The sequence below is a fragment of the Dendrobates tinctorius genome, unplaced genomic scaffold, assembly GCF_039654945.1.
Source record: "Dendrobates tinctorius isolate UK_male_01 unplaced genomic scaffold, ASM3965494v1 ptg000160l, whole genome shotgun sequence".
NCBI lineage: Eukaryota > Metazoa > Chordata > Amphibia > Anura > Dendrobatidae > Dendrobates > Dendrobates tinctorius.
Genome location: NW_027361827.1, coordinates 19,920,889 through 19,947,500, shown reverse-complemented (window position 1 = coordinate 19,947,500; position 26,612 = coordinate 19,920,889). Strand labels below are relative to the sequence as shown.

General features: G+C 43.8%; 1 protein-coding gene across 1 annotated transcript in view; it reads right to left on the bottom strand.

The window, feature by feature from the left end:
* The window catches only part of SUSD1 (sushi domain containing 1), a 488,868-nt gene that overhangs the window by 248,891 nt on the left and 213,365 nt on the right, over positions 1–26,612 (bottom strand). Inside the window, exons 11-12 of the mRNA XM_073549625.1 lie at positions 10,211–10,308; positions 9,939–10,128 (exon numbers count right to left, since the gene is read on the bottom strand). Coding sequence (XP_073405726.1) covers positions 9,939–10,128; positions 10,211–10,308 — 288 coding nt within the window. The remainder of the gene's footprint in view (positions 1–9,938; positions 10,129–10,210; positions 10,309–26,612) is intronic.

Here is a 26,612-nt window from a genome sequence, read left to right as displayed (position 1 = left end):
CATATATACGGCGTGTGTCATGAACGGGTTAAGAATAGAAAAACTAGCAGCGGGGAAAATTATAAAATAATAATAATAAAAATGCAATACTCACCTGGAAAATCCACTGCCATTTTAACACTGCTACTCAAGCAAAGATGGTACCTACATCCACATGGCCACTGCAGCCAATCATACACACAAGCATTGCTACCGAGGTCCATGATTATCACACCCCTGTGGGCATGATAACATGATTCGCTAGAGCCGGCACCATCTCCAGCTCTCTGCAAAACTTGATCGACTATCTTTCCATACAAGTCCTTGCGCCTTTGAAGCCAGATGTACGTTTCCTAACTTCAGACATGCGCTGCGCATGTATGGAAGCAGAAAAGAAGCCTGACGTCAACAGTCGAGCTGAAGATGAAGCTTTTTCTTTGCTTCCGGACATACGCAGTACGCCTCTGATGTCAGGAAGTGTACATCTAGCTTCAAAAGTACAATGATGTGCAGGAAAGAAAGTCGCAAGTTTTGCATACACCTGGCTATAATGACGGCTCTTGCAAATTATGTTATTGTGCCGACAGAGGCGTAATAATATGCTGAGTGGGGTGGCTAGTCTGGGGAAATAAATGCCCCATCAACTAGTCAAGAGGATAATTTGCATATATAAAAAAACAGACTTTAGAAATACTTTTTCCAACGATCTGTTATTGTGTCATCCAGAATACCAGATATTACTTACCGGTAATAGGATTTTATTGAGTCCACGACAGCACCCTACTGAGAGAAAGGATCCGCCAACCATCAGGACAGGAACCTACAAGTTAAAAAGGGGGTGGTCCCCCTCGTCTCCTCAGTTGTGTTTCAGAGCAGGAGAGGAACCGTCCATCAGATAAGTTCACAATAATCATTTTACTTACAATAAAATATACCACCACCTCTAGAGAGTGAAATTTTAATAACATACTTTCCTTCGCAGTGTAGGAAACCAAATGAACAATTTCGGGGGGGGGGAATGTGCAGGTGCTGTCGTGGACTCCGTAAAATCCTATTACCTGTAAGTAATATCCAATTTTTCTGTTGCCATGACAGCACCCTACTGAGAGACTTTGAGAGACTGCCATCTGGGAGTGACCACAGCATTAATCACTGATCATCTAAATGAGAGGTGGATGATAGATCAAGACAGTAGTGTCTATAAAAGATGGAAGGTGAAGACCACATTGCCACCTTACAAATCAAATCAATGGAGACGTTTGCCATTTCAGGGACATTGAATCTCTCAAAGACAGATCTGGATTGTCTATTATTTTCCTGAATTTACAGATGATGCCTAATTTCTTCCTCTGGAAAAAAACAATGTTGAGCTACTGAATCCAGGAGGATGCTGAGGAATGTTTGACAGGTCGAGGGAGCTAGTCTTGATTTCTTCAGATTGACTAACCATCCCAGACCCTGTAGGGACGATATTATATGGTTCTGCTGGGTACTGCACTGGACGGCCAACCTCCCTACTATAAGGAAATCATCTAAGTACGGAATGACCAAGGTATCTTGTTCCCTTAAATGGTCCATCACCTCTGCAAATCACCTTGGTGAACACACGTGGTGCCATGGACAGACTTCAAATAGCATGGGGGCGAACTGAAAGGGTCTAACCTGATCGCCCAGCCGTACAGCCACTCTGAGATATTGCTAGTGGTCCTGGTATATCGGCAGATGGTAGTAGATATCTTTTAAGTCCAGGACTGTCTTGAAACACCTGGGAAACAGAGGCTTGGTTGCAGACTTGATGGATTCCATTTTAAAGAAATGAGACTGCAGGACCAAATTTAAACTTCCATAAATTAATAATGGTTCTGAAGGAACCATCAGGTTTGGGAATCAGAGACAGAGGAGAATAAATCCCCCTCCCTTCTTGGTCCTTGGGGACCTCAACTAAGACCTGTTTCTCCATCAACTGCAGAATCTCCATTTCCAAGGCCCACTGCTGGTCGGAGGAATTCCTTAAAGTTGTTAACAGGAAGGAGTTCGGAGGAGTACCCCCGAAACTCCAACTTCTGCCCCGGATGATATTATAACGAGGATCCAGTTGCTAGATGTTATACAGACCCATTGACTATAATAATTTCTCAATCTACCGCCCCCCAGAAGATCAGGGCTAGCAATATTTAGGCGCCTATACTTGGAAGATGAGGCCTCACCGAAGTAGGCACCTTTTCGCTTCAGTTCCACTGGCACCCAGTCTCGGTCTCTATACTTCCTCTGGAAAGATGACCACTTTCTAAAGGTGTTTCTGAAAGTAGGGGCTTATAGTTTAGGGAGCCCTTTTTTCCATCACTTGCCTTTGTGAGGATTTCATCAAGCACGGGGTCAAACAATCACTCACCCCGGCATGGAATGGCACACAACTTGGTCTTAGCGTGTTCATCCCCCTTCCAGCTCTTTAACCAGAGTGCTCGGCGGGCTGCGTTGGACAAACCAGCAGACCTAGTGGCTAACCGTAATCAATCCACTGAGGCATCCGCCAGATAAGCTGTACCTCCACGGATCTGTGAAAAGGAGTCCAGTAACTTGTCCTAGGCATCCTAGATCGTATCTGATCTTCCAGCCAGTCCAGCCAAACCATCATCTGTCTGGCGGTACAGGTACTCGCAATAGCTGGTAAGTATGCCCCGACAGATGATTCCCACGCCCACTTCAGAAACATCTCTACTTTTCTGTCAGACAGATCCTTTAGATGACCTCCATTCTCTAGGGGTAGTGCTGACATTTTCGATGAGGAGGCCACCATCGCATCAACCTTGGGAATTTTAACCCATTCAGTAAGAAGATCATCATCAAATGGGTATTTACGTTTTGAGGCAGATGGCAGGAACCCCCAGCTATCCTGCTTATCCCACTCCCTTTTATTGAGGTTTTTCACCATGTCACTTACAGGGAAGGACTTACGATTCCTCTGACAAAAGCCTGCAAACATCAGGTCCTGAGCAGACCCATGGTGGCTCGTACTGACCTAACCAATGTGTCCATATTTTCAATGGGGAAACAAGGCTTCCCATCCTCATCTGAAGATGAAGATGAGGAGGATTCTGAAGAGTGAAACTGCTGCCCCCCTACTGACTGACTAGATTCTGAGCCAGATTCTACATAACTAGTCCTCCTCCTACGAGTTTTCTGCACCTTAAAGGCCCCGTCTAACTAAGCGACTCACCAGCGATCCCGACACCGATATGAAGGTGTCAGGATCGCTGGTAAGTCGCTATGTGATCGCTGGTGAGCTGTCACACAGACAGCTTCACCAGCGATCAGCACAGCGACGCCGAGCGCCCGGCATCGCTGGCTATCGCTGTAGAAAATAGTATCACTGGGACCGGAGCGTGGAGAGAGGCAGGATGGCTGAACAGGACGTCGGAAGGTGAGAATAACTATATTTTTTATTTTTTTTTATTATTTTTTTACACCTGATCGCTGGTCTCCTGCTGTCACACACAGCGATGCGTGCTGGCCAGCGGGAGACCAGCGACCAAAGAAATGTCCAGAGGTTTCTTCCAGCGATCAGCGATACCGGCAGGGGGGCCGCTCGCTGATCGCTGTCACACACAGCAATCTCGCTGGCGAGATCGCTGTTACGTCACAAAAGTTGTGACTCAGCAGCGATCTCGCTACCGAGATTGCTTAGTGAGACGGGGCCTGGGAGCTTTTAATCTCTTCTCTGATGAATGACCTAAGATCAGATGTACGCATAGGAGATTCCTCCTCCAGGGTCTGTCATATGCATGATAGACACAGCATTTTAGCATAGACGTTAGGCAGGGGTACAGTGCACAAAGCACACTGCATGTGCTTGGTTTTAACAGACTTCTTTACCTGGGAACATGCAAAACAGAAAGGGTGGATTCGGCTTACCAGGTGACCATACATGCACTCTCCATCTGAAGATCTGTTTTAGTAGGGTACCGGTTCAGGAGGTGGGTATCCAGCACGCGATTTTGGGGCCATAGATGCTTGCTGCCCCCGCTAACCTCTGGCATCAGTGGTATCGCTCCCTCTATAGCAACCATTGCCGCTGCCTTTGCCTTTTTGCTATTGGACAACACCCCTACAGGTGGTAGGTGCTCCTCAATATCCCCCGGGAAAGACATTTTCGCAGCACACCACTGCTAGTAGGTGCCGGGGTAAGAAGGCCCAGCCACGCCCCTTCTGTGCCGTACCTCCCCGGTCCCCCCAGGAAGTCCAACCAAGGCACTTCCGGGTTACAGGCGCTTTAATGTACCCACGTGACCGCCGAACGGAAATGGCCCACAAGCGGTGCCGGCCGGCCGATGCCGCCTCCAGATAAACGCAGGGAGCCTCACCTCCACCTGCGCTGTGCCCACGTGACCAAGGGAGGCACTACCCGGACACTGGGATCACACCATCCGCATAAGACGAGGAGGGGTCTGAACAGGCAGAGCACCCCCGACGCTGCTTCTGGCATCCCAGGCTCTGTCGTTCTTGCAGACACTGCACAGAGGCTGATTGGACCCAGGTAAGCTTGCTTCCTGCAGGTTCCCATCAGGACAGGAACTCAACTGAGGAGGAGATGAGGGGGACCGCCCCCCTTTTAACCTGTAGGTTCCTGTCCTGATGGTGGGTGGATCCTCTCTCAGTAGAGTACTGTCGTGGTGATAGGAAAAAAGGGACTGTTAGGCAGAGAATTTATAAAGGACTGTCCAAGGAAAGCTATAAATGATGATGATTTGGGTGGCATGGGGAACCTGTCAGGTTCCCTTTAAGTGAAAACTAAAGGGCTCCTGCATTGGCACCATTTCTGTGTACTTACTGCAATACATGTCCCTCTCCTTGTCTTTAAAAGTTTGGAGGTATGGAGCAAGTATGGAGGAGGGGCTTTAGGTCCCTATAATTTTTTTGTACACTCCTGGCATAAATCTAAAAATATACATACTGTAGATAAACAAACGCATATCCCTTAGGTATTATTATTAGTGAAGAGCAAGCGTTGCACAGTGCAAGCTTGTTTATGCATACTGAATATATAATAACTAACTAACTTAACTGAACGTGGTCAGATAAGCTTGTTATCTAAACATGCTCGGATGTTAACAGAGTGTCTTTGTCGTGCTTGAGTACTATTTTTGAGTCCCCGCAACTGCATGTCTGGCGGTTGTTCAACAGCTGCAACACATGCAGGGATTTCCTGTTTGTTAGTCAATCCCTGAATGTGATACCGCTGTCGAACAGCAGCGAAACATGCAGCCGCGGGAACTAGAACATAGTTGTCGAGCACGCCGAAGATACTCTATAAGCACACCATTGGGCATACTTAGCTAACACCTTATCAGGGCACGTTCACTCAGCACTAATCATTACATATTCAGTATATAGAAATACACTTGCACCATGTTAGCCAGAAGCTGTTAGATAACATATTCATCTACAGGGTGGGCAATTTATATGGATACACCTAAATAAAATGGGAATGGTTGGTGATATCAGCTTCCAGTTTGTGGCATATTAGTATATGGGAGGGCAGAAGAAATGCTAGCACAGGCTTCCAATATCCGTTATTTCAGATGCTGCACATCTCGTATCTTCACAGCATAGACAACTGCCTTCAGATGACCCCAAAGATAAAAGTCTAAGGGGGTCAGATCGGGAGACCTTGGTGGCCATTCAACTGGCCCACAACGACCAATCCACTTTCCAGGAAACTGTTCATATAGGAATGCTCGGGCCTGACACCCATAATTGATGGTATGGTGTGATATATGGGCAGTGGCGTAACTACAAAGCTATGGGCCCCGGTGCGAACTTTCAAATGGGGCCCCCCATGCCAAAATACACACACATCTCCGCTCCGTACACCTCGTACACACGTGGCTCCTCTCAGTACACCTCGTACACATGCAGCTCCTCTCCGTACGCCTCGTACACACGCGACTCCGCTCCGTACACCTCTTACACACACGGCTCTGCTCTGTACACCTCGTACACACACGACTCCTCTCACCTCATACACACACAGCTGCGCTCCATACACCTCGTACACACGTCTCCGCTCCGTACACCTTGTATACACAGATTTGCTACATCCACCCTGTAAACCCCTCCTGACCACACACAGAAACTTTACCTCATCCAGCACCATGACAACCAGCACAGCAGAGTCCTGCAGACACCAAGGCCCCTGATCATGTGACCCCTGACTCCTCCCCTCCTGTTACCTCATCACAGGTCCTATGCGCACAGAAAAGAACAGCCTAGGACGTCATTGCAGGCTGTGGGGGGCTGCAGTGGGTCTATCTGGGAGGGCGAGGATGGGGTGCATGAGGGGGCGTGGCAGTGCAGTGCAGGAAGAATAGACTCCCGGGCGGGACACGGGGGGGTCAAAAATGGGACTGCCCGCAAGAATTGGGACGGTTGGGAGATATCGTAGTCTGACCTGCTGGGCCCCTGACTCCCCCAGGCCCGGTCGCAGTGGTGACTGCTGTGACCGTGGTAGTTACGCCCCTGTATATGGGGTACAAAGATAGTGGGGCCATTCTTCATCAATGGAAACCTCAATGCCACTGGATATCTGAAATTGCTACATGATGAGGTGTTGCCCTCTTTATGCACGGAAGATGGCACAGTTTTTCCAGCAAGATGGTGCACCACTACATTATGGGTGTCAGGTCCAAGCTTTCCTACAAGGAATCTGACCCCCTTAGACTAGCATTTCTTCTGCAGTGTTGCGATCAGTGTGTCAAGAGTGGGAGAAGTGTGTTGCATCGATAATCCAACAAAATGGGTAGCACTTTCAACACATTTTATAAGAGGTCATAAACTTGTACTTAACTCATGAAAGAATAAAGCTACATTAAAGCCAATCACAGCATTGTTTTTCTTGTGAAATTCTCAATAAGTTTGATGTGTCACATGACCCTCTTACCACTGGAAAAATAACGCTGAATCCAAAATGGCTGACTTCAAAATGGCCACCATGGTCACCACCCATCTCAAAAAGTTTCCCCTCTCCCATATACTAATGTACCACAAACAGGAAGTTGATATCACCAACCATTCCCATTTTATTTAGGTGTATCCATATAAATGGCCCACCCTGTAGATACACTTTCTGTGTTACTATAAATGTGAACTTTTATAAATGACCACTTTTATGTAAACTGGCTTTCCTGATTACCAGAGAGTAAGCTAATATGGGTAATACATGCTGTGCTTTTCTCTGTAACCTCATGGGCTGCCTAGCAAGTTGCCTGTTTTCTGGGGGTGTGTCTCATTAGAGGTGAGCTACCAATCCCAAGATGGTGGCTCCCATGAACTGTATAATTCTCTCAACATAAGTCACAGATATTCACAGATATTAAGCTTTGAACAATGATTTATTCAATTTTTATTTATACATACAGCCTCTTTAGTATGAAAAATGCTAATATGTGTAAAGGTGGTCCTCTTAAATAAAAAAAACTTCTTATTTCATGCAGTCAGCAATGGCACTACATGGAAGAGAAATGTCACAAGGCATGAGAAAGAAAATTCTTTACACAATAAAAGTGAAGGCTACAAGAAGAAGCATCCATATGTGTGGCTAAATGACCAGCTGGTGTCAGGGAGCTATATTTCATTGATATCATGAATTCACAGATGTACTGCTCTATATTGAAAGAGAAGATGTTACCATCACCCCATGTCCTTGGTAGACCCTCACTTTTTAAACATTTCAATAAATGAAAACACAAAACACACATCCCAGGCCAATGTTGTATTTTTGAAGAAAAAGAAAAGGGTGAAAGTGACCTCACACTACTGTTTTCAAAGGCTATCATGGTAAAAAGAAAGATGGCAATGGAGGCTACAATGAATGTTTATCCTCTTCAATGATGAGTCCCACGTTTGTCTTAGACACAATGATAGCCAGAGATTGCTCTGGAGACCACATGAGCAACATCATAAGAACAAATCCCCAAAAAACAATAGTGGAATTGATTTTTTTTTTTTATGAAAATCGCCCATTTCTTAAGGGGTTAAGCAACATTTACTTATAGGCAGATTTGCAGTAGTAGATCAGTGTGAACAGGTCCAACTAAATACACTGCTCAAAAAAATAAAGGGAACACTCAAATAACACATTTGAGATCTGAATGAATGAGATATTCTTACTGAATACTTTGTTCTGTACAAAGTTGAATGTGCTGACAACAAAATCACACAAAAATCATCAATGGAAATCAAACTTATTAACCAATGGAGGCCTGGATTTGGAGTCACACAAAATTAAAGTGGAATGTAATGTCCTTAAAACAAGTCAAAATGAGACTCAGTATTGTGTGTGGCCTCCACGTGCCTGTATGACCTCTCTACTGTACAACGCCTGGGCATGCTCCTGATGAGGAGGCGGATGGTCTCCTGAGAGATCTCCTAGACATGGACTAAAGCATCCGCCAACTCTTGGACAGTCTGTGGTGCAACGTGACGTTGGTGGATGGAGCGAGATATGATGTCCCAGATGTGCTCAATCGGATCCAGGTCTAGGGAAAGGCTGGACCAGTCCATCGCTTCAATGCCTTCATCTTGCAGGAACTGCTGACACACTCCAACCACATGAGGTCTGGCATTGTCCTGCATTAGGAGGAACCAAGGTCCTACCGCACCAGCATATGGTCTCCCAAAGGATCTGAAGATATCATCTCGGTACCTAATGGCAGTCAGGCTACCTCTGGCGAGCACATGGAGGGCTCCAAAGAAATGCCACCCCACACCATTACTGACCCACTGTCAAACCGGTCATGCTAAAGGATGTTGCAGGCAGCAGATCGCTCTCCGTGGTGTCTCCAGACTCTGTCACATCTTTCACATGTGCTCAGTGTGAACCTGCTTTTATTTGTGAAGAGCACAGGGTGCCATTTGCGAATTTGCCAATTGCTCCACCGTAACAAAAAAACCATAAACTTTCATAAATTCTCCTACTTTGATAGGCTGAATATATACAGTATATAACCAGATATTAACTAACATCACCTAAAATAGGTTATAGGTTAGTTATAGGTGATGTTAGTTAATATCTGGTTATATATACTGTATATTCAGCCTATCAAAGTAGGAGAATTTATGAAAGTTTATGGGTTTTTGTTATGGTGGAGCAATTAAGTTTACCCATCTGATAGTTAATTGTTTTAGGTGTTCCAAGCGAATTTACCAACCCTGGTGTTCTGTGGCAAATGCCAAGCGAGGTGCATGGTTTTGGGCTGTGAGCACAACCCCCATCTGTGGACGTCGGACCCTCAGACCATCCTCATGGAGTCGGTTTCTAACCGTTTGTGCAGACACATGCAAATTTGTGGCCTGCTGAGGGTCATTTTGCAGTGCTCTGGCAGTGCTCCTCCTGTTTCTCCTTGCACAAAGGTGGAGGTAGCCGTCCTGCTGCTGGGTTGTTGCCCTCCTATGGCCCCCTCCACATCTCCTGGTGTATTGGCCTGTCTCCTGATAGTGCTTCCAGCCTCTGGACACTACGCTGAAATACACAGCAAACCTTCTTGCCATAGCTCGCATTGATGTGCCATCCTGGATGAGCTGCACTACCTGAGCCACTTGTGTGGGTTGTAGATTCTGTCTCATGCTACCATGAGTGTGAAAGCACAACCAACATTCAAAAGTGACCAAAACATCAGCCAGAAAGCATTGGTACTGAGATGTGGTCTGTGGTCCCCAACTGCAGAACCACTCCTTTATTGAGTGTCTTGATAATTGCCAATAATTTCCATCTGTTGTCTATTCCATTTGCACAACAGCATGTGAAATTGATTGTCAATCAGTGTTGCCTCCTAAGTGAACAGTTTGATTTCACAGAAGTTTGATTTACTTGGAGTTATATTCTGTTATTTAAGTGTTCCCTTTATTTTTTTGAGCAGTGTATATGAATGTACTGCTTTAATTAAAAATAAATGGATACCTACTAGTTGTTTTCACTGTTATGTTGAGTAGTATGGCTGGAAGAGTGGCAGAAGTAGCCACCATAGAGACTGTGTAGTTAGTGTCAGGGAGAAGATCAAAGCAAACAACTGGATTTTCATTGTCTGTAGTGTAGTTCAAATTTTTCTCGTCAACAAAGTCTTTGTCATTCCACCTAAATCCAAGTATGCGGAACTGTTGTAACAAAGAAGAAACAAATCTGTTGAATTGACCCTAACATTTACTCTTTGTGCCATTACAAAGGTCAACTGCTTACCTTGTAAAAAATCTCCCAACCAAAAATGTCACTACTTTTCTGCCATTGTAGACAGGTTGCATTCAAAATGACGAGGTTGCTAATTAGATCTTCTTTTACTGAGAACAAATAAAGGTTGTTAGTCTCATAGTCTAGTAAAACATCCATTTTATTTTACAGTATAGGCAATAGCATTTGTGTTTTTTTTTTTATCAAAATAGCATTAACTAAGTACCCTATGTTATTTACATGTACTATTACTATTTACTCGTTGTAGGGTATATGCTCATTATTTTTTTTTTTTTGGGGGGGGGGGGGGTTATTGGGTTTTGACTGTGAAATGACCACAGTGTGAACGTTCTCTTACACTTTGCATGTATACGAGTTTATAGTTCAATTCAGTTTTTTTGGCTTTGCTGTGATCTCTTGTAATTTTATACAAATCTTGCATGGCTCCCCTTTCTGGGCTAAGTATTTCATCTGTATAACTTCCCATAGATGGGTGTCTCAATGGGGCCCTGTCCTGCTCTGTCTTTATTCACATTGAATTCCTTTGACACATAGTAAGTATTTCATACTAGCGATAGGTGAGGACCATCCCAATGGGTACACCTTGTCATGGTGAGATAGCTGTTATGCTTTTTTGATCAAAATGGCATTAACTAAGTACATTATTTACATGTACTATTAATATTTACTTATTTACTTGCTGTAGGGTGTATGCTATTTTTTTTCTTGGGTTTTGTCTGTGAAATGGCCCTAGTTTGAACATGCCCTTATGCTTTGCATGTATACCAGCTTATAGTCCAGCTCACTTTAGTGTATATAGGAGGCTATATAGAGACTCATACTTTATATAGGAGGCTATATAGGGGCTCACACTCCATATAGAAGGCTATATGAGGGCTCATACAGTATATAGGCTATATGGGGGCTCACACTGTATATAAGTGGCTACATGGGGGCTCATACTGTCACGCTCACGCCCTGACTGGTGGGCGTGAGCCAGGGGGTTGTGGCCCCACTGTGCCACGAACCAGACTACCCTGGAAGGGGCGTGACTACAACAGCTGCCTTGGTTTTCTCTGGATCCTCTGATGGTGAGGTCAGGCTTGTGCGGCAGGCAGCTGCCAGGTGCCACTCCAGGGTGGTGTCTGGCTGAGCTGCTGATCCCACTTGGGGAGACAGTGGCATGGCTGTGACACTTGCAGGCAGACACAGTAGATACACGAGCAGGCGAGCACGACTTGAGACTCAGAGTAAGCTGGCACGGCTTGAGATACAGGGCGGGCAGGCACGGCAGAGACACTGGGTAGACATGCACGGCAGAGACACTGGGTAGGCAGGCACGGCAGAGACACAGGGCAGGCTGGCACAGCAGAGACATAGGGCAGACTGGCATGGCAGAGACAGGGCAGACTGGCACAGCAGAGACACACGGCAGGCTGGCATGGTGTATGAAGGAACAAGTAGAGACCTGTTCACACAGTGGGTGCAGGTACTGGTACAGGCAGGAAGGAACCGGTAGAGACCTGTTCACAGAGAAGGAGCAAGTACAGATACAGGTAGAAAGGAGTGGAGTATGACAGAACAGGTTTGGACCTGTTCACACAGGTGGAGCAAGTACTGATACAGGCAGGAAGGAGTGGAGTGTGACGGAACAGGTTTGGACCTGTTCACAGAGGAGGAACAAGTACGGATACAGGCAGGAAGGAGTGGAGTATGATGGAACAGAATTGGACCTGTTCACACAGGAGGAGCAAGTACAGATACAGGCAGGAAGGAGTGATGTATGACGGAACAGGTTTAGACATCTTCACACAGAAGGAGCAAGTACAGATACGGGCAGGGAGGAGTGGAGTATGATGGAACCAGTTTGGACCCGTTCACACAGGAGGGGAACCGCAAGGCTGCAGAGAGGAGCAAGAGAGCAGCAAGAGGTTCTGCAGAAGCAGAACCACAAGAGTACAGAGAACAGGCAGAGCCTACAGAGCAGGCAGAGTCGCAAGAGAGCAGAGCACGAACAGAGCTGCATGAGTGCTGAACATAAGCAGGCAGGGAGGACACAAGGAGAGACATAGCAGGGTAAGAAGCCAAAGATAAGGAGACAGACAAAGAGAGACGTAGGACAGAGTCAAGACAGGATAACAGTACAAGACAAGGCACAAGACCAAGGACCAGGGCTACCACTAGGAATTTTGGGGCCCCATACTGGCAAAATTTTCGGGGCCTCCTTTAGACTCCGCCCAGGCTCCACCCCTGCCCCGCCTCCACTCAAATTGTCCATAGTCCCACCGCTCTCTTAGAAAAATTCCACTTCTCACCAATCACACATTAACAGCTCCCATCATAGGATCACAAATATAGCCAGCAGCTCTTGTTTTGGCCAAAAGATTTTTTAAGCTGCCATCACAACACTGTAGACTCTTTTGGCCGTGCCCTACTCTACTGTAACCTATTAAATATTTGTTAACATATGCAATACAATTTTGGTACAGTATATTTTCATTTATTTTTCAATTTTTAAAATGACCAATAATATCACATACAAGGGACAAATACCATCGCACCTTGACCAGACCACATATTACCACTACATAGTGACCTATAATACCACATACAAGGAACAAATACTGCCACACCATGACCAAACCACATATTACTACCATAGTGACCGAATAATATCACATACAAGGAACAAATACCACCGCACCATGACCAGACCACATATTACCACCACAAAGTGACCAAATAATAGCACATACAAGGGACAAATACCACAACACCATGTCCAGACCACATATTAAGACCACGTAGTGGCTGAATACTACAATGCTGATCAGTAATAAAAAAACACAATACCATCACCATAAGTGCCATTATACACAGGAGATCTGTACTTAGTATGCAGTGTCTGTGTACAGGTAATACAGTGATCAATGACATTATACACAGGAGCTCTGTATATAATGCACAGGTAATACAGTGATCACTGGTGACATTATACACAGGACCTCTGTATATAGTATACAGATTATATAATGTCAGTGTATAGGTAACACACTAACTCACCAGTGATGTATCTAGGTGAAGTCCTTCATCTTTGCTTTTCATCTTTCGTCCAGCACAGACCGCCATCCCGTCTTCCAGCCAGGACTCGTCTCTGCAGGAAATAACACAGTTATCTAGAGCTCCGCTTGCAGAACACATTACTTATGTTTTTCCCAACTTCTACATTACATCACATGAAGAAAAAAAGGCGACATAGTGTCACTCTACACAGTAACAGGACCATCCCCCCATTTAAAACAGTATACTCAAAAATAAAATAAAGACATCACTGTAGTAATAATATCACTTAATTAACCCCTATGGTAATAATATTCCCCATCCTGGCTCCCATGTGTCTCATTCCTGGCTTCAGCCATATGTTCCTCCCATCCCGTCCTCATGAGTATCCATTGTGCCCCATATGATTTCCCCATCTGTCTCCATCGTATCCATCCTGCCCCATGATCCTGCACCCTTCCTGTGTCTTACTGCCACATTCTGCCCCCTCCTGTGTTTTACTGCCACATTCTGCCCCAGTGCCTCACATTCTGCCACCTCCTGTGTCTCACTGTCACATTCTGCCCCGTGTCCATTCTGCCCCCTCCTGTGTCTCACTGTCACATTCTGCCCTGTGCCCATTCTGCCCCCTCCTGTGTCTCACTGTCACATTCTGCCCCCATCATGTCCAGCAATCTGCCCCATCATGTCCAGCAATCTGCCCCCATCATGTCCAGCAATCTGCCCCATCATGTCCAGCAATCTGCCCCCATCATGTCTTGCATTCTGCCCCCATCATGTCCAGCAATCTGCCCCATCATGTCCAGCAATCTGCCCCATCATGTCCAGCAATCTGCCCCATCATGTCCAGCAATCTGCCCCCATTATGTCCAGCATTCTGCCCCATCATATCCAGCATTCTGCCCCATCATGTCCAGCATTCTGCCCCATCATATCCAGCATTCTGCCCCCATTATGTCTGCAATCTGCCCCCATCATGTCTGCAATCTGCCCCCATCATGTCCAGCATTCTGCCCCCATCATGTCTAACATTCTGCCCCCATCATGTCCAGCATTCTGCCCCATCATGCCCAGCATTCTGCCCCATCATGTCCAGCATTCTGCCCCATCATGTCCAGCATTCTGCCCCCATCATGTCCAGCATTCTGCCCCCATCATGTCCAGCATTCTGCCCCCATCATGTCCAGCATTCTGCCACCATCATATCCAGCATTCTGCCACCATCATGTCCAGCATTCTGCCCCCATCATGTCCAGCATTCTGCCCCCATCATGTCCAGCATTCTGACCCCGTCATGTCCAGCATTCTGCCCCCGTCATGTCCAGCATTATGCCCCCGTCATGTCCAGCATTCTGCCCCATCATGTCCAGCAATCTGCCCCATCATGTCCAGCAATCTGCCCCATCATGTCCAGCAATGTGCCCCATCATGTCCAGCAATGTGTCCCATCATGTCAGCATTCTGCCCCATCATGTCCAGCATTCTGCCCCCATCATGTCCTGCATTCTGCCCCCATCATGTCCTGCATTCTGCCTCCATCATGTCCAGCATTCTGCCACCATCATGTCCAGCATTCTGCCCCATAATGTCCAGCATTCTGCCCCATAATGTCCAGCATTCTGCCCCCATCATGTCCAGCATTCTGCCCCCATCATGTCCAGCATTCTGCCCCCGTCATGTCCAGCATTCTGCCCCATCATGTCCAGCAATCTGCCCCATCATGTCCAGCAATCTGCCCCATCATGTCCAGCAATGTGCCCCATCATGTACAGCAATGTGTCCCATCATGTCAGCATTCTGCCCCATCATGTCCAGCATTCTGCTCCCATCATGCCCAGCAATCTGCCCCATCATGTCCAGCAATCTGCCCCATCATGCCCAGCAATCTGCCCCATCATGTCCAGCATTCTGCCCCATCATGTCCAGCATTCTGCCCCCATTATGACCAGCATTCTGCCCCCATGTCCTGCATTCTGCCCCCATGTCCAGCATCCTGCCCCATGTTCAGCATTCTGCCCCAGTCCAACATTCTGCCTCAGTCTTCAGCATTCTGCCCAATGTCCAGCATTCTGCCCCAGTCCAGCATTCTCCCTCATGTCTAGCATTCTGCCCCCAGGCCCCCCGGGTCGTCGTTGTAAAAAAAAAAACAAGTTCTAATAATTACCTGGCCGCGCTCCAGCGACGGGCGATGCTCGCACTCCCTCCACGCTGCAGCGCGCTCTGCCGGCAACTGACACTGACGTCAGCTGCCAGCCTCCGATTGGCTGGCGGCTGCCGTGGCTGTTAACTATTGACTTGCGGCCTGGTTTAGCTGCTGGTAATGGCCCATTGAGCAGAGGAGACCGGGCCCGATGCGGGCCCCCTCTGCCCAGCGGGCCCCATACGCCAGTCAGGGCAGTAATGCCCTGATGGCGGCCCTGCCAAGGACACAGGGAACAGAGTACACACAGATACAAAGCAAGGCTAGGAGCTACAGCACAGGCACCAGAAAATATTGCCTCCTGGAGGGCGGCAAGGCAGGTACAAAGCAAGGCTAGGACCAAGACACAGAAACCAAGATATTCTGCCTCTTGGAGGGCAGACAGAGAGTACCCAGCAAAGCTAGGAGTAAGACCTCCAGGGAAGGAGAAACACAGCAAAACCTGGCAGCTCAGTAGCGAGACACTAACTGAGTTAATACATTGCACAGGCAAGGTTCCAGTGGGTGGAGCTGCCCTAAATACTGGAGGGCTCTTGGTAATTGGTCAGGGGCAGATTAGACAGATACACCCTGACTCCATAAGAACCAGAGAGTTCTGGCGCCACCTCCCTTTACACACAGCCAGGAAACATGCACACAGCAGACAGGAGACAAGAGGCACAGAGCATGGAGCTGGCAGCAGACAGAAATCACAGCATGACCTGGAGCAGTGAGTAAGTTGGTGTGCAGGGGATGGGAGGCCATGCAGTGATGCCAGCAGGTTTGTTACACATACTGTATATAGGAGGCTATATAGGGGCTCAAGCTGTATATAGGAGGTTTTATAAGGGCTCATGCTGTAAACAGGAGGCTATGTGCAGGCTCACACTGTAAATAAGAGGCCACATAGGGGGCTTATACTGTATATAGAGAACAATGTGGGAGCTTACACTATATATAGGAGGCTGTATGGGGGCTCATACTGTATATAGGAGGCCATGTGCAAGCTCATATTGTATAAAGGAGGCTATATAGAGGCTCACACTGTACAGACCCCTTTAAATTTTTCACTTTTTGTTTCATTGCAGCTATTTGGTAAATTCAAAAAAGTTCAACCGTACTAATACTGCTCTGCAAGAACTGCATTTCCTTCCAGAGCAGTACTAGTAAGACGGTACGCTGAGTGACGCGATGATCGGGTGCGGGTGTCAGCTGTATGTGACAGCTGACACCCCGCAGCAACGCCCACGATTGGTGCTAGCACCGATTGTGGGCATTTAACCCCTCTGATGCTGCTGTCAGTACTGACAACGCCATAGAGAACAATTGTGCAGGGAGGGGCCTACCTGCGCTCTCCCACCGGGACAACGCGATGTGATCGCGTTGTTCCTATGGTCTCCTTGGAGACCCCCAGCTCCAAGATGGCCGTGGGGTCCTTCCGGGTCCTTCAGTGAGGTGGCTTGTCAGAGCCTGCTAACAGCAGGCGCCGGCAAGCCTCCAACACTGCCTGTCAGATTGCTGATCTGACACAGTGCAGAGCAAAGTGTCAGATCATCGATCTGACTTTATATAGTAATGTCCCAACCTGGGACAATGTAATAAAGTTTAAAAAAAAATTATAATGTGTAAAAATATTTTTTAAAAATCCCCAAATAAAGAAAAAAAAGAAATAAATATTTTACCAATAAATACATATATTTATGTAAATAAAAAAAACAATAAAAGTACACATATTTGGTATCGCCACGTCCGTAACGACCCGACCTATAAAACTGTCCCACTAGGTAACCCCTTTAGTGAACATCATTAAAAAAAAACAAGGCAAAAAAACAATGCTTTATCATCAACCAAAAAGAGGAATAACACGCGATCAAAAAGATGGATATAAATAAACGTGGTACCGCTGAAAACGTCATCTTGTCCTGCAAAAAAACAAGCCCCAATACAGCTCCATCACTGGAAAAATAAAAAAGTTATAGCTCTCAGAAAAAAGCGATGCAAAAATAGTTATTTTTTCTATAAATCAGTTTTTATTGTGTAAAAGCGCCAAAACACAAATAAATGATATAAATGAGGTATCGCTGTAATCGTACTGACCCGAACACTAAAGCTGCTTTATCAATTTTACCACACGCAGAATGGTATAAACGCCCCCCAAAAGAAATTCATGAATTGCTGGTTTTTGTTCATTCTGCCTCCCAAAATCAGTATAAAAAGCAATAAGAAAATGTCACGTGCCCGAAAATGGTACCAATAAAAACATCAACTCATCCTGCAAAAACAAGACCTCACATGACTCTGTGGGCCAAAATATGGAAAAATTAAAGCTCTCAAAATGTGGTGATGCAAAAACTATTTTCTGCAATCAAAAGCATCTTTTAGTGTGTGACAGCTGCCAAACATAAAAACCCACTATAAAAACCCACTATAAATAGTAAATCAAACCCCCCTTTTGTCACCCCCTTAGTTAGTGAAAAATAATAAAATTAAAAAAAATGTATTTATTTCCATTTTCCCATTAGGGTTAGGGTTAGGGTTGGAGCTAAAGTTAGGGTTGGGGCTAAAGTTAGGGTTAGGGTTGTGATTAGGGTTAGGGGTATGAGGGCTAGGTTTGTGGTTAGGGTTATGGTTAGGGTTGGGATTAGGGATAGGGGTGTATTGGGGTTAGGGTTGGAGTTAGAATTGGGGGTTTCCACTGTTTAGGCACATCAGGGGCTCTCCAAACGCGACATGGCTTCTGATGTCAATTCCAGCGAGTTTTGCATTGAAAAGTCAAACGGCGCTCCTTCCCTTCTGAGCTCTGCCATGCACTCAAAAAGTGGTTTACCCCCACATTTGGGGTATCAGCATACTCAGAACCAATTGGACAACAACTTTTGGGGTCCAGTTTCTCCTGTTACCCTTGGGAAAATATAAAATTGGGGGCAAAAAGATCCTCATTTTTATTTTTACGGCTCTACATTAGAAACTTTTGTGAAGCACTTGGGGGTTCAAAGTGCTCACCACACATCTAGATAAGTTCCTTAGGGGGTCTACTTTCCAAAATGGTGTCACTTCTTGAGGGTTTCCACTGTCTGCATTCCAAAACGTCACTACTTCCCTTCCGAGCTCCAACGTGTGCCCATAGAGTAGTTTTCTCCCACATATGAGGTATCAGCGTACTCAGGACTAATTGGACAACAACTTTTGGGGTCCAATTTCTCCTGTTACCCTTGGTAAAATAAAACAAATTGGATCTGACATAAATTTTTGGTGAAAAAAAGTTAAATGTTCATTTTTTTTTTTTAAACATTCCAAAAATTCCTGTGAAGCACCTAAAGGGTTAATAAACTTCTTGAATGTGGTTTTGAGTACCTTGTGGGGTGCAGTTTTTAGAATGGTGTCAATTTTGGGTATTTTCTATCATATAGACCCCTCAAAGTCACTTCAAATGTGATGTGGTCTTTAAAAAAAATTGATTTTGTAAAATTTGTAAAAAAAAAAACTGAGAAATCGCTGGTCAACTTTTAACTTTTATAACTTCCTAACAAAAAAAATTTTGGTTCCAAAATTGTGCTGCAGTAAAGTAGACATGTGGGAAATGTTATGTAGTAACTATTTTGTTCAATATGACTCTTTAATTTAAGGGCATACAATTAAAATTTGAAAAATTGTGAAATTTTCAAAATTTTCACCAAATTTCCATTTTTTTCACAAAAAACGAAAGTCATATCGAAGAAATTTTACTACTATCATAAAGTACAATATGTCACAAGATAACATTCTTAGAATCTGTGGGATCCGTTGAAGTGTTCCAGAGTTATTACCTCATAAAGGAACAGTGGGCAGAATTGTAAAAATTGGCTGGGTCAGAAAGGTGAAAGGCTGGGTTGCGAAGGGGTTAATGTACACTCTGCACCGCATCTTGACTGAAAAAAACAGAAATGTAGAATTTTTTGCAAATTTATTAAAAAAGAAAAATTGAAATATCACATGGTCATAAGTATTCAGACCCTATGCTCAGTATTGAGTAGAAGCCATGAGTCTTCTTGGGAATGATGCAACAAGTTATTCACACCTGGTCTTGGGGATCCTCTGCCATTCTTCCTTGCAGACTATATACAGTATGAGCCACCATATAGCTTCCTATATACAGTGGGTTCTTTCTGTAAGTACTGGATATAGGAAGTTATTAGGTGGCTCATACTGTGTATAGAAGGCTATATGCAGGTTTGTACTGCATATAGAAGGATATATAGGGGCTCATACTATATATAGGAGGCTATATGGGGGCGCATACTTTATATAGGAGGCTATATAAGGATTGATACTGTATTTAGGAGGCTATATGGGGCCCACACTGTATATAAGTGGCTACATGGGGCTCACATTGTATATAGGAGGCTATGTGCTGGATCATATTGTAAATAACAAGCTATAGGGGGCTCATACTGTGTTTGGGGAGCTATGTGGGTTTTATACTGTGTATAGTTAGTTATGTGGGGACTTATACTGCATGTAGAGGCTGTGTGTGGACTCATATTGTATGTGCGGGATTGTGTGTGAGCTGTTACTGCAGTACGGCTTTCTTGTCCTGATTGAAGGAATTCCCTGATAAAACCCTGAATGACCAAAAGAGGGGGGAAACGCATCGGAAGAAGATAAGAAGATGCCATTAAGCTAAGTACACAAGTGTTATATATAGGGTCCATATGTATACAGTGCGTTGCGAAAGTATTCAGCTCCCTGGAACTTTTCAACCTTTTCCCACATATCATGCTTCAAACATAAAGATACCAAATGTAAATTTTTGATGAAGAATCAACAACATATGGAACACAATTGTGAAGTTGAATGAAATTTATTGGTTATTTTACATTTTTGTGGAAATTCAAAAACTGAAAAGTGAGGCGTGCAATATCATTCGGCCCTTTACTTTCAGTGCAGCAAACTCACTCCAGAAGTTCATTGTGGATCTCTGAATGATCCAATGTTGTCCTAAATGACTAATGATGAAAAATATAATCCACCTGTGTGTAGTCAAGTCTCCATATAAATGCAGCTGCTCTGTGATAGTCTCAGGGTTCTGTTTGAAGCACAGAGAGCATCATGAAGACCAAGGAACACAACAGGCAGGGCCGTGATACTGTTGTGGAGAAGTTTAAAGCTGGATTTGGATACAAAATGATTTCCAAAACTTTATACATCCCAAGGAGCACTGATCATATTGAAATGGAAGTTGTATCAAGCCACTGCAAATCTACGAAGACCCGGCTGTCCCTCTAAACTTTCATCTCAAACAAGGAGAAGACTGATCAGAGATGCAGCCAAGAGGTCCATGATCACTCTGGATGAACTGCAGAGATCTACAGCTGAGGTGGGATAGTCTGTCCATAGGACAACAATCAGTTGTACACTGCACAAATACGACCTTTATGGGAGAATGGCAAGAAGAAAGCCATTTCTCAAAGACATCCATAAAAAGTGTTATTTAATGTTTGCAACAAGCCACCTGGAAGACACACCAAACATGTAGAAGAAGGTGCTCTAGTCAGATGAAACCAAAATCAAACTTTTTGGCAACAATGTCAAACGATATGTTTGGCATAAAGGCAACACAGCTCAACACCCTGAAAACACCATCCCCACTGTCAAACATGGTGAAGGCAGCATCATGGTTTGGGCCTTCTTTTCTTCAGCATGGACAGGGAAAATTGTTAAAATTGATGGGAAGATGGATGGAGCCAAATACAGGACCATTCTTGAAGAAAACCTGTTGGAGTCTGCAAAAGACCTGAGACTGGGACAGAGATTTGTCTTCCAACAAGACAATGATCCCAAACATAAAGCAAAATCTACAATGGAATAGATCACAAATAAACATATCCAGGTGTTAGAATGGCCAAGTCAAAGTCCAGACCTGAATTAAATTGAGAATCTGTGGAAAGAGCTGAAAACTGCTGTTCACAAACGATCTCCATCAAACCTCACTGAGCTCGAGCTGTTTGCCAAGGAAGAATGGGCAAGAATTTCAGTCTCTCGATGTACAAAACTGATAGAGACATAGTCCAAGCGACTTGCAGCTGTAATCGCAGCAAAAGGTGGTGCAACAAAGTATTAAGTTAAAGGGGCCGAATAATATTGCTCGCCCCACTTTTCAGTTTTTGAATTTCCACAAAAATTTAAAATAAACAATAAATTTCATTCAACTTCACAATTGTGTCCCACTTGTTGTTGATTCTTCACCAGAAATTTACATTTGGTAACTTTATGCTTGAAGAATGATATGTGGGATAAGGTTGAAAAGTTCCAGGGAACCAAATACTTTTCAAGGCACTGTATATACAGTGGGTACAGAATGCACCCCATCTTGACTGAAAAAAAACTGAAATGGAGAAAATTTAGCAAATTTATTAAAAAAGAAAAACTCAAATATCACATGGTCGTAAGTATTCAGACCCTTTGCTCAGACAGTCATATTTAAGTCCCATGCTGTCCATTTCCTCGTGATCCTCCTTGAGATGGTTCTACTCCTTCATTGGAGTCCAGCTGTGTTTAATTAAACTAATAGGAATTGATTTGTAAAGGCACACCTGTCTATATAAGACCTCACAGATCACAATGCATAACAGACCAAATGAGAATCATGAGGTCACGCAAAAATAATCACAGAGAAAGTAAAAATAATCCCAAAATATTCTTTAACTACATAAATAGTAAGAAACTAAAAAATGATAGTGTTGGTTCCCTTAAAAATAGTCTGGGTGATGAGGATGAGGAAAAAGCCAATATGCTAAATGTCTTTTTTTCAACAGTATTTACACAAGAAAATCCCATTACAGATAACATGATCAGTGATAAAAAAAAATTCTCCATTAAATGTCACCAGCTTAACCCAGCAGGAAGTACCTCGGCATCTAAAAATCACTAAAATTGACAAATCCCCGGGCCCGGATGGGATACACCCCCGAGTATTGCAGGAATTAAGTACAGTCATAGACAGACCATTATTTCTAATCTTTAAAGATTCCACAATAACAGGGTCTGTACCACAGGACTAGCGTATAGCAAATGTGGTGCCAATATTCAAAAAGGAGACAAAAACTGAACTTGGAAATTATAGGCCAGTAAGCTTAACCTCTACTGTGGGTAATATCCTGGAGGGTTTTCTAAGGGATACTATACTGGAGTATCTGAAGAAGAATAACCTCATGACCCAATATCAACATGGGTTTACAAGGGACCGTTCCTGAACTCTGCAAAGGAATACGTGGATTTTGTCTGCGCTGCCCAAATGATGAAATTCCAGAAGGTTACTAAAGATTGACAGTGGTTTATTCTACGCGTTTCAAGGTTTTTTGCAACCTCTTCTTCAGGAAATACCACATGAAGCATACATAGGTGGTGCATTAAGTACCCAAAGATTTTAAAAAAATGAGCTCCAAACAGTCAGATGACAGTCAGATGACACATGTCAAAGTTCATAGTTAGCAGACAGTATAAAAATTCATCGTAATAGTTAGAAGCTGTTTTTATATTGACATGTCTATTTTAATTTCACAGGTTGTTAAACAAAGGGAAAAAAATAAGGAAAATTAAAAAACACATATATACTGAGCAAGAAAAGCAAATCTCGGACACAAACTCCTAAAGATATGCCTCAACTTCCTCCAGATCTGCAGCCTGACAATTAGACCACTCGGCTATACTAACAAGCTCCTGCAAGCGTATCCAATGTGGAAGAGACATATGTTGAAATAAACCATTAGTTAAAAATTAAATTGTAAAGATCTAAATTTTAATCAATTAAAAATAAATGTTTTATTAATAAAAAAATCAAAAATATAGAATATAATTTTTTTAATATCTTAAGTTTGGCTTATTATTCCTATTTAATGATGAATTAGGAAAAAGGGAAAAAAAAAAAAAGGGGAATCACTCATCTGCCAAAGCTCAGTGGCAGAGTGGGAAGGTTGAGGTGCTCCACACCTGCAATATTGCATACACCTTCAGGATCGTACCACAGGAGGAGCACACAGCGCTTCTCCAAATACCACATGGCTGTTAAAAACTCCCGTACAGAGTCAGATTATACAGCGACCAGTGATAGTATAAGTCACATACCAAAGTTTAAAAAAAAAATCACTCCTTCAGCAGTGTTACTAACACCACCTGAGGATAGCAAATCATGTCAGAGGATGATTTCTTTAGGACAACAGCCATGAGAGGCATATTTCAAACACTATTAAAGGGGCTTTTAAAAGTGGAACTAGAATTGTGCGACTTTGGTCGGATCGGTTTCATGAAACAAAATTTGTTTCAGATGAAACTGGTCCAACTAGGGCAAAAAAGTCTGAGTTTTGTCCGAAACCCGACCCCAATGCAAGTCAATGGGAAATAAAAGTCGCATTGAGCGGATGACATTCATTCACTCAATGCCGACTTTTATTCCGCGTGGACTTGAATTGGGGTCGGGTTTCGGACGAAACTCCGACTTTTTTGCCCTAGTCGGACCAGTTTCATCTGAAACAAATTTTATTTCGTGAAACCCGATCCGACCAAAGTCGCTCAACTCCACTAAGAACTGTTTCTGCTGCCAGAGTATTGGGCATAACATGATGGATATTTTCTCCTTTTCCACTAAAGAAAAATTCAATATACCCTACTTCCTAAACTGTAATTCTGAATTTGTTATTTATATGATTGAATGCCCCTGCGGAAAGCAGCATGTTTTTTTTTCCTTTATTCTAAATCATCATTAAATAGGAATAATAAGCCAAACCTAAGTTTTTAAAAAATATATATTCTATATTTTTTATTTTTTAATAATAAAACATTTATTTTTAATTGATTAAAATTTAGATCCTTACAATTTAATTTTTAACTAATGGTTTATTTTAACATATTTCTCTTGCACATTGGATACGCTTGCAGGAGCTTGTTAGTATAGCCGAGTGGCCTAATTGTCAGGCTGCAGATCTGGAGGAATCTGAGGCATATCTTTAGGAGGTTGTGTCCGAGATTTGCTTTTCTTGCTCAGTATATATGTGTTTTTTAATTTTCCCTATTTTTTTCCTTTTGTTTAACAACCTGTGAAATTAAAATAGACATGTCAATATAAGAACAGCTTCTAACTATTACTATGAATTTTTATACTGTCTGCTAACTATGAACTTTGACATGTGTCATCTGACTGTTTGGAGCTCATTTTTTTGAAATCTGTGTGGACTTAATGTACCACCCATTTATGCTTCATGTGGTATTTCCTGAAGAAGAGGTTGCAAAAAACCTTGAAACGCGTAGAATAAACCACTGTCAAACTTTATTAACCTTCTGGAATTTCATCATTTGGGCAGTGCAGACGAAATCCACTTATTCCTTTGCAGAGTTCTGTTTCATATAGTCGGTGACCAACTTGTGGATCTGCAGCAGCCCTTATCTATACATGCTTTGAATACCTACTACCAGGTGAGCAGTTTTTTGCCAAACCGCTTACTTTATTTGTAAAGAAAGTATAGTCAGCTTGCCCATCTGCAATGCAATCTCCAAGCCTGCCAACGCCCCTTATTTGTGGGATAAGACCCTATATTGTGCTTGTGTCTCCGTCTTTCCTCACAATACTAAGGGACCGTTCCTCTCAGACTAATCTGATAAGCTTTTATGAAGAGGTAAGTTCCGGACTGGACCAAGGAAATGCAGTGGACATAATGTATATGGACTTTTCAAAAGCTTTTGATACGGTGCCACACAAAAGGTTGATACATAAAATGAGAACAATGGAGACAGGGGAAAATGTGTGTAAGTTGGTTAAGAGCTGGCTCAGGGATAGGAAACAAAGGGTGGTTATTAATGGAGAACAGTCGGACTGGGTCACGGTTAGCAGTGGGGTACCACCGGGGTCAGTTTTGGGCCCGCTTCTTTTTAACGTATTTATTAATGACCTTGTAGGGGGCATAGAGAGTAGAATTTCAATATTTGCAAATGACACTAAACTCTTCAGGGTAATCAATACAGAGGAGGACAATTTTATATTACAGGAGGATTATGTAAACTAGAAGCTTGGGCTGATAAATGGCAAATGAGCTTTAACCCCTTTCTGACATCTGACGTACTTTCCCGTCCATGGGACTCGGGCCCCTATGCCCATTGACGGGATAGTACGTCATAGCGATCAGCGGCGCTCACTGGGTGAGCGCCACTGATCACGGCCGGGTGTCAGCTGATTATCACAGCTGACACCTGGCACTATGTGTAAGGGGCGGTCACGGACCGCCCCCGACACATTAACCCCTGGCACACTGCGATCAAACACGATCGCAGTGTACCGGGGGTTTAGGGAAGCTTCGGCAGGGAGGGGGCTCCCTTCGTACTTCCCTGAGCCCCCCGGAGCAGTGCGATGTGCTGCGCTGCTCTGGGGGCCTCCTTCCCTGCAGGTCCCCGGATCCAAAATGGCGGCGGGGACCTTCGGGGGCCTGCAGGGAGCCGGCTTCCTCATGCCTGCATAGCGCCGGCATGAGGAAGCCTCCAGAACTGCCTTTGACAGATCAGCGATCTGTCACATGACAGTTATGTCCACCCTGGGGCAGTATAATAAAGTTAAAAAAAAATGTAAAAACAATTGAAAAAAAAATCGCTAAATAAATTAAAAAAAAAATATTCCCTAATTAATTCATTTTTTGGAAATAAAAAAAACCCAAAACAATAAAAGTAAACATATTTAGTATTGCCGCGTCCGTAATGACCCGCCCTATAAAACTGTCCCATTAGTTAACCCCTTTAGTGAACCCCTTAAAAAATAAAAATAAAAAAACAAAGCAAAAAATAATGCTTTATTATCATACCGCCGAACAAAAAGTGCAATAACGCACGATCAAAAAGACAGATATAAATAACCATGGTACCGCTGAAAACATCATCTTGTCCCGCAAAAAACGAGCCATGATACAGCATCATCAGTACAAAAGTAAAAAAGTTATAGCTCTCAGAATAAAGCGATGCAAAAGTAATTATTTTTTATATAAAATTGTTTTTATTGCATAAAAGCGCCAAAACAGAAAAAAAGACATAAATGAGGTATCACTGTAAGCATACTCACCCAAAGAATAAAACCTCCTTATCAATTTTACTGCACGCAGAATGGTGTAAACGCACCTCCCAAAAGAAATTCTTGAAATGCTGGTTTTTGTTCATTCTGCG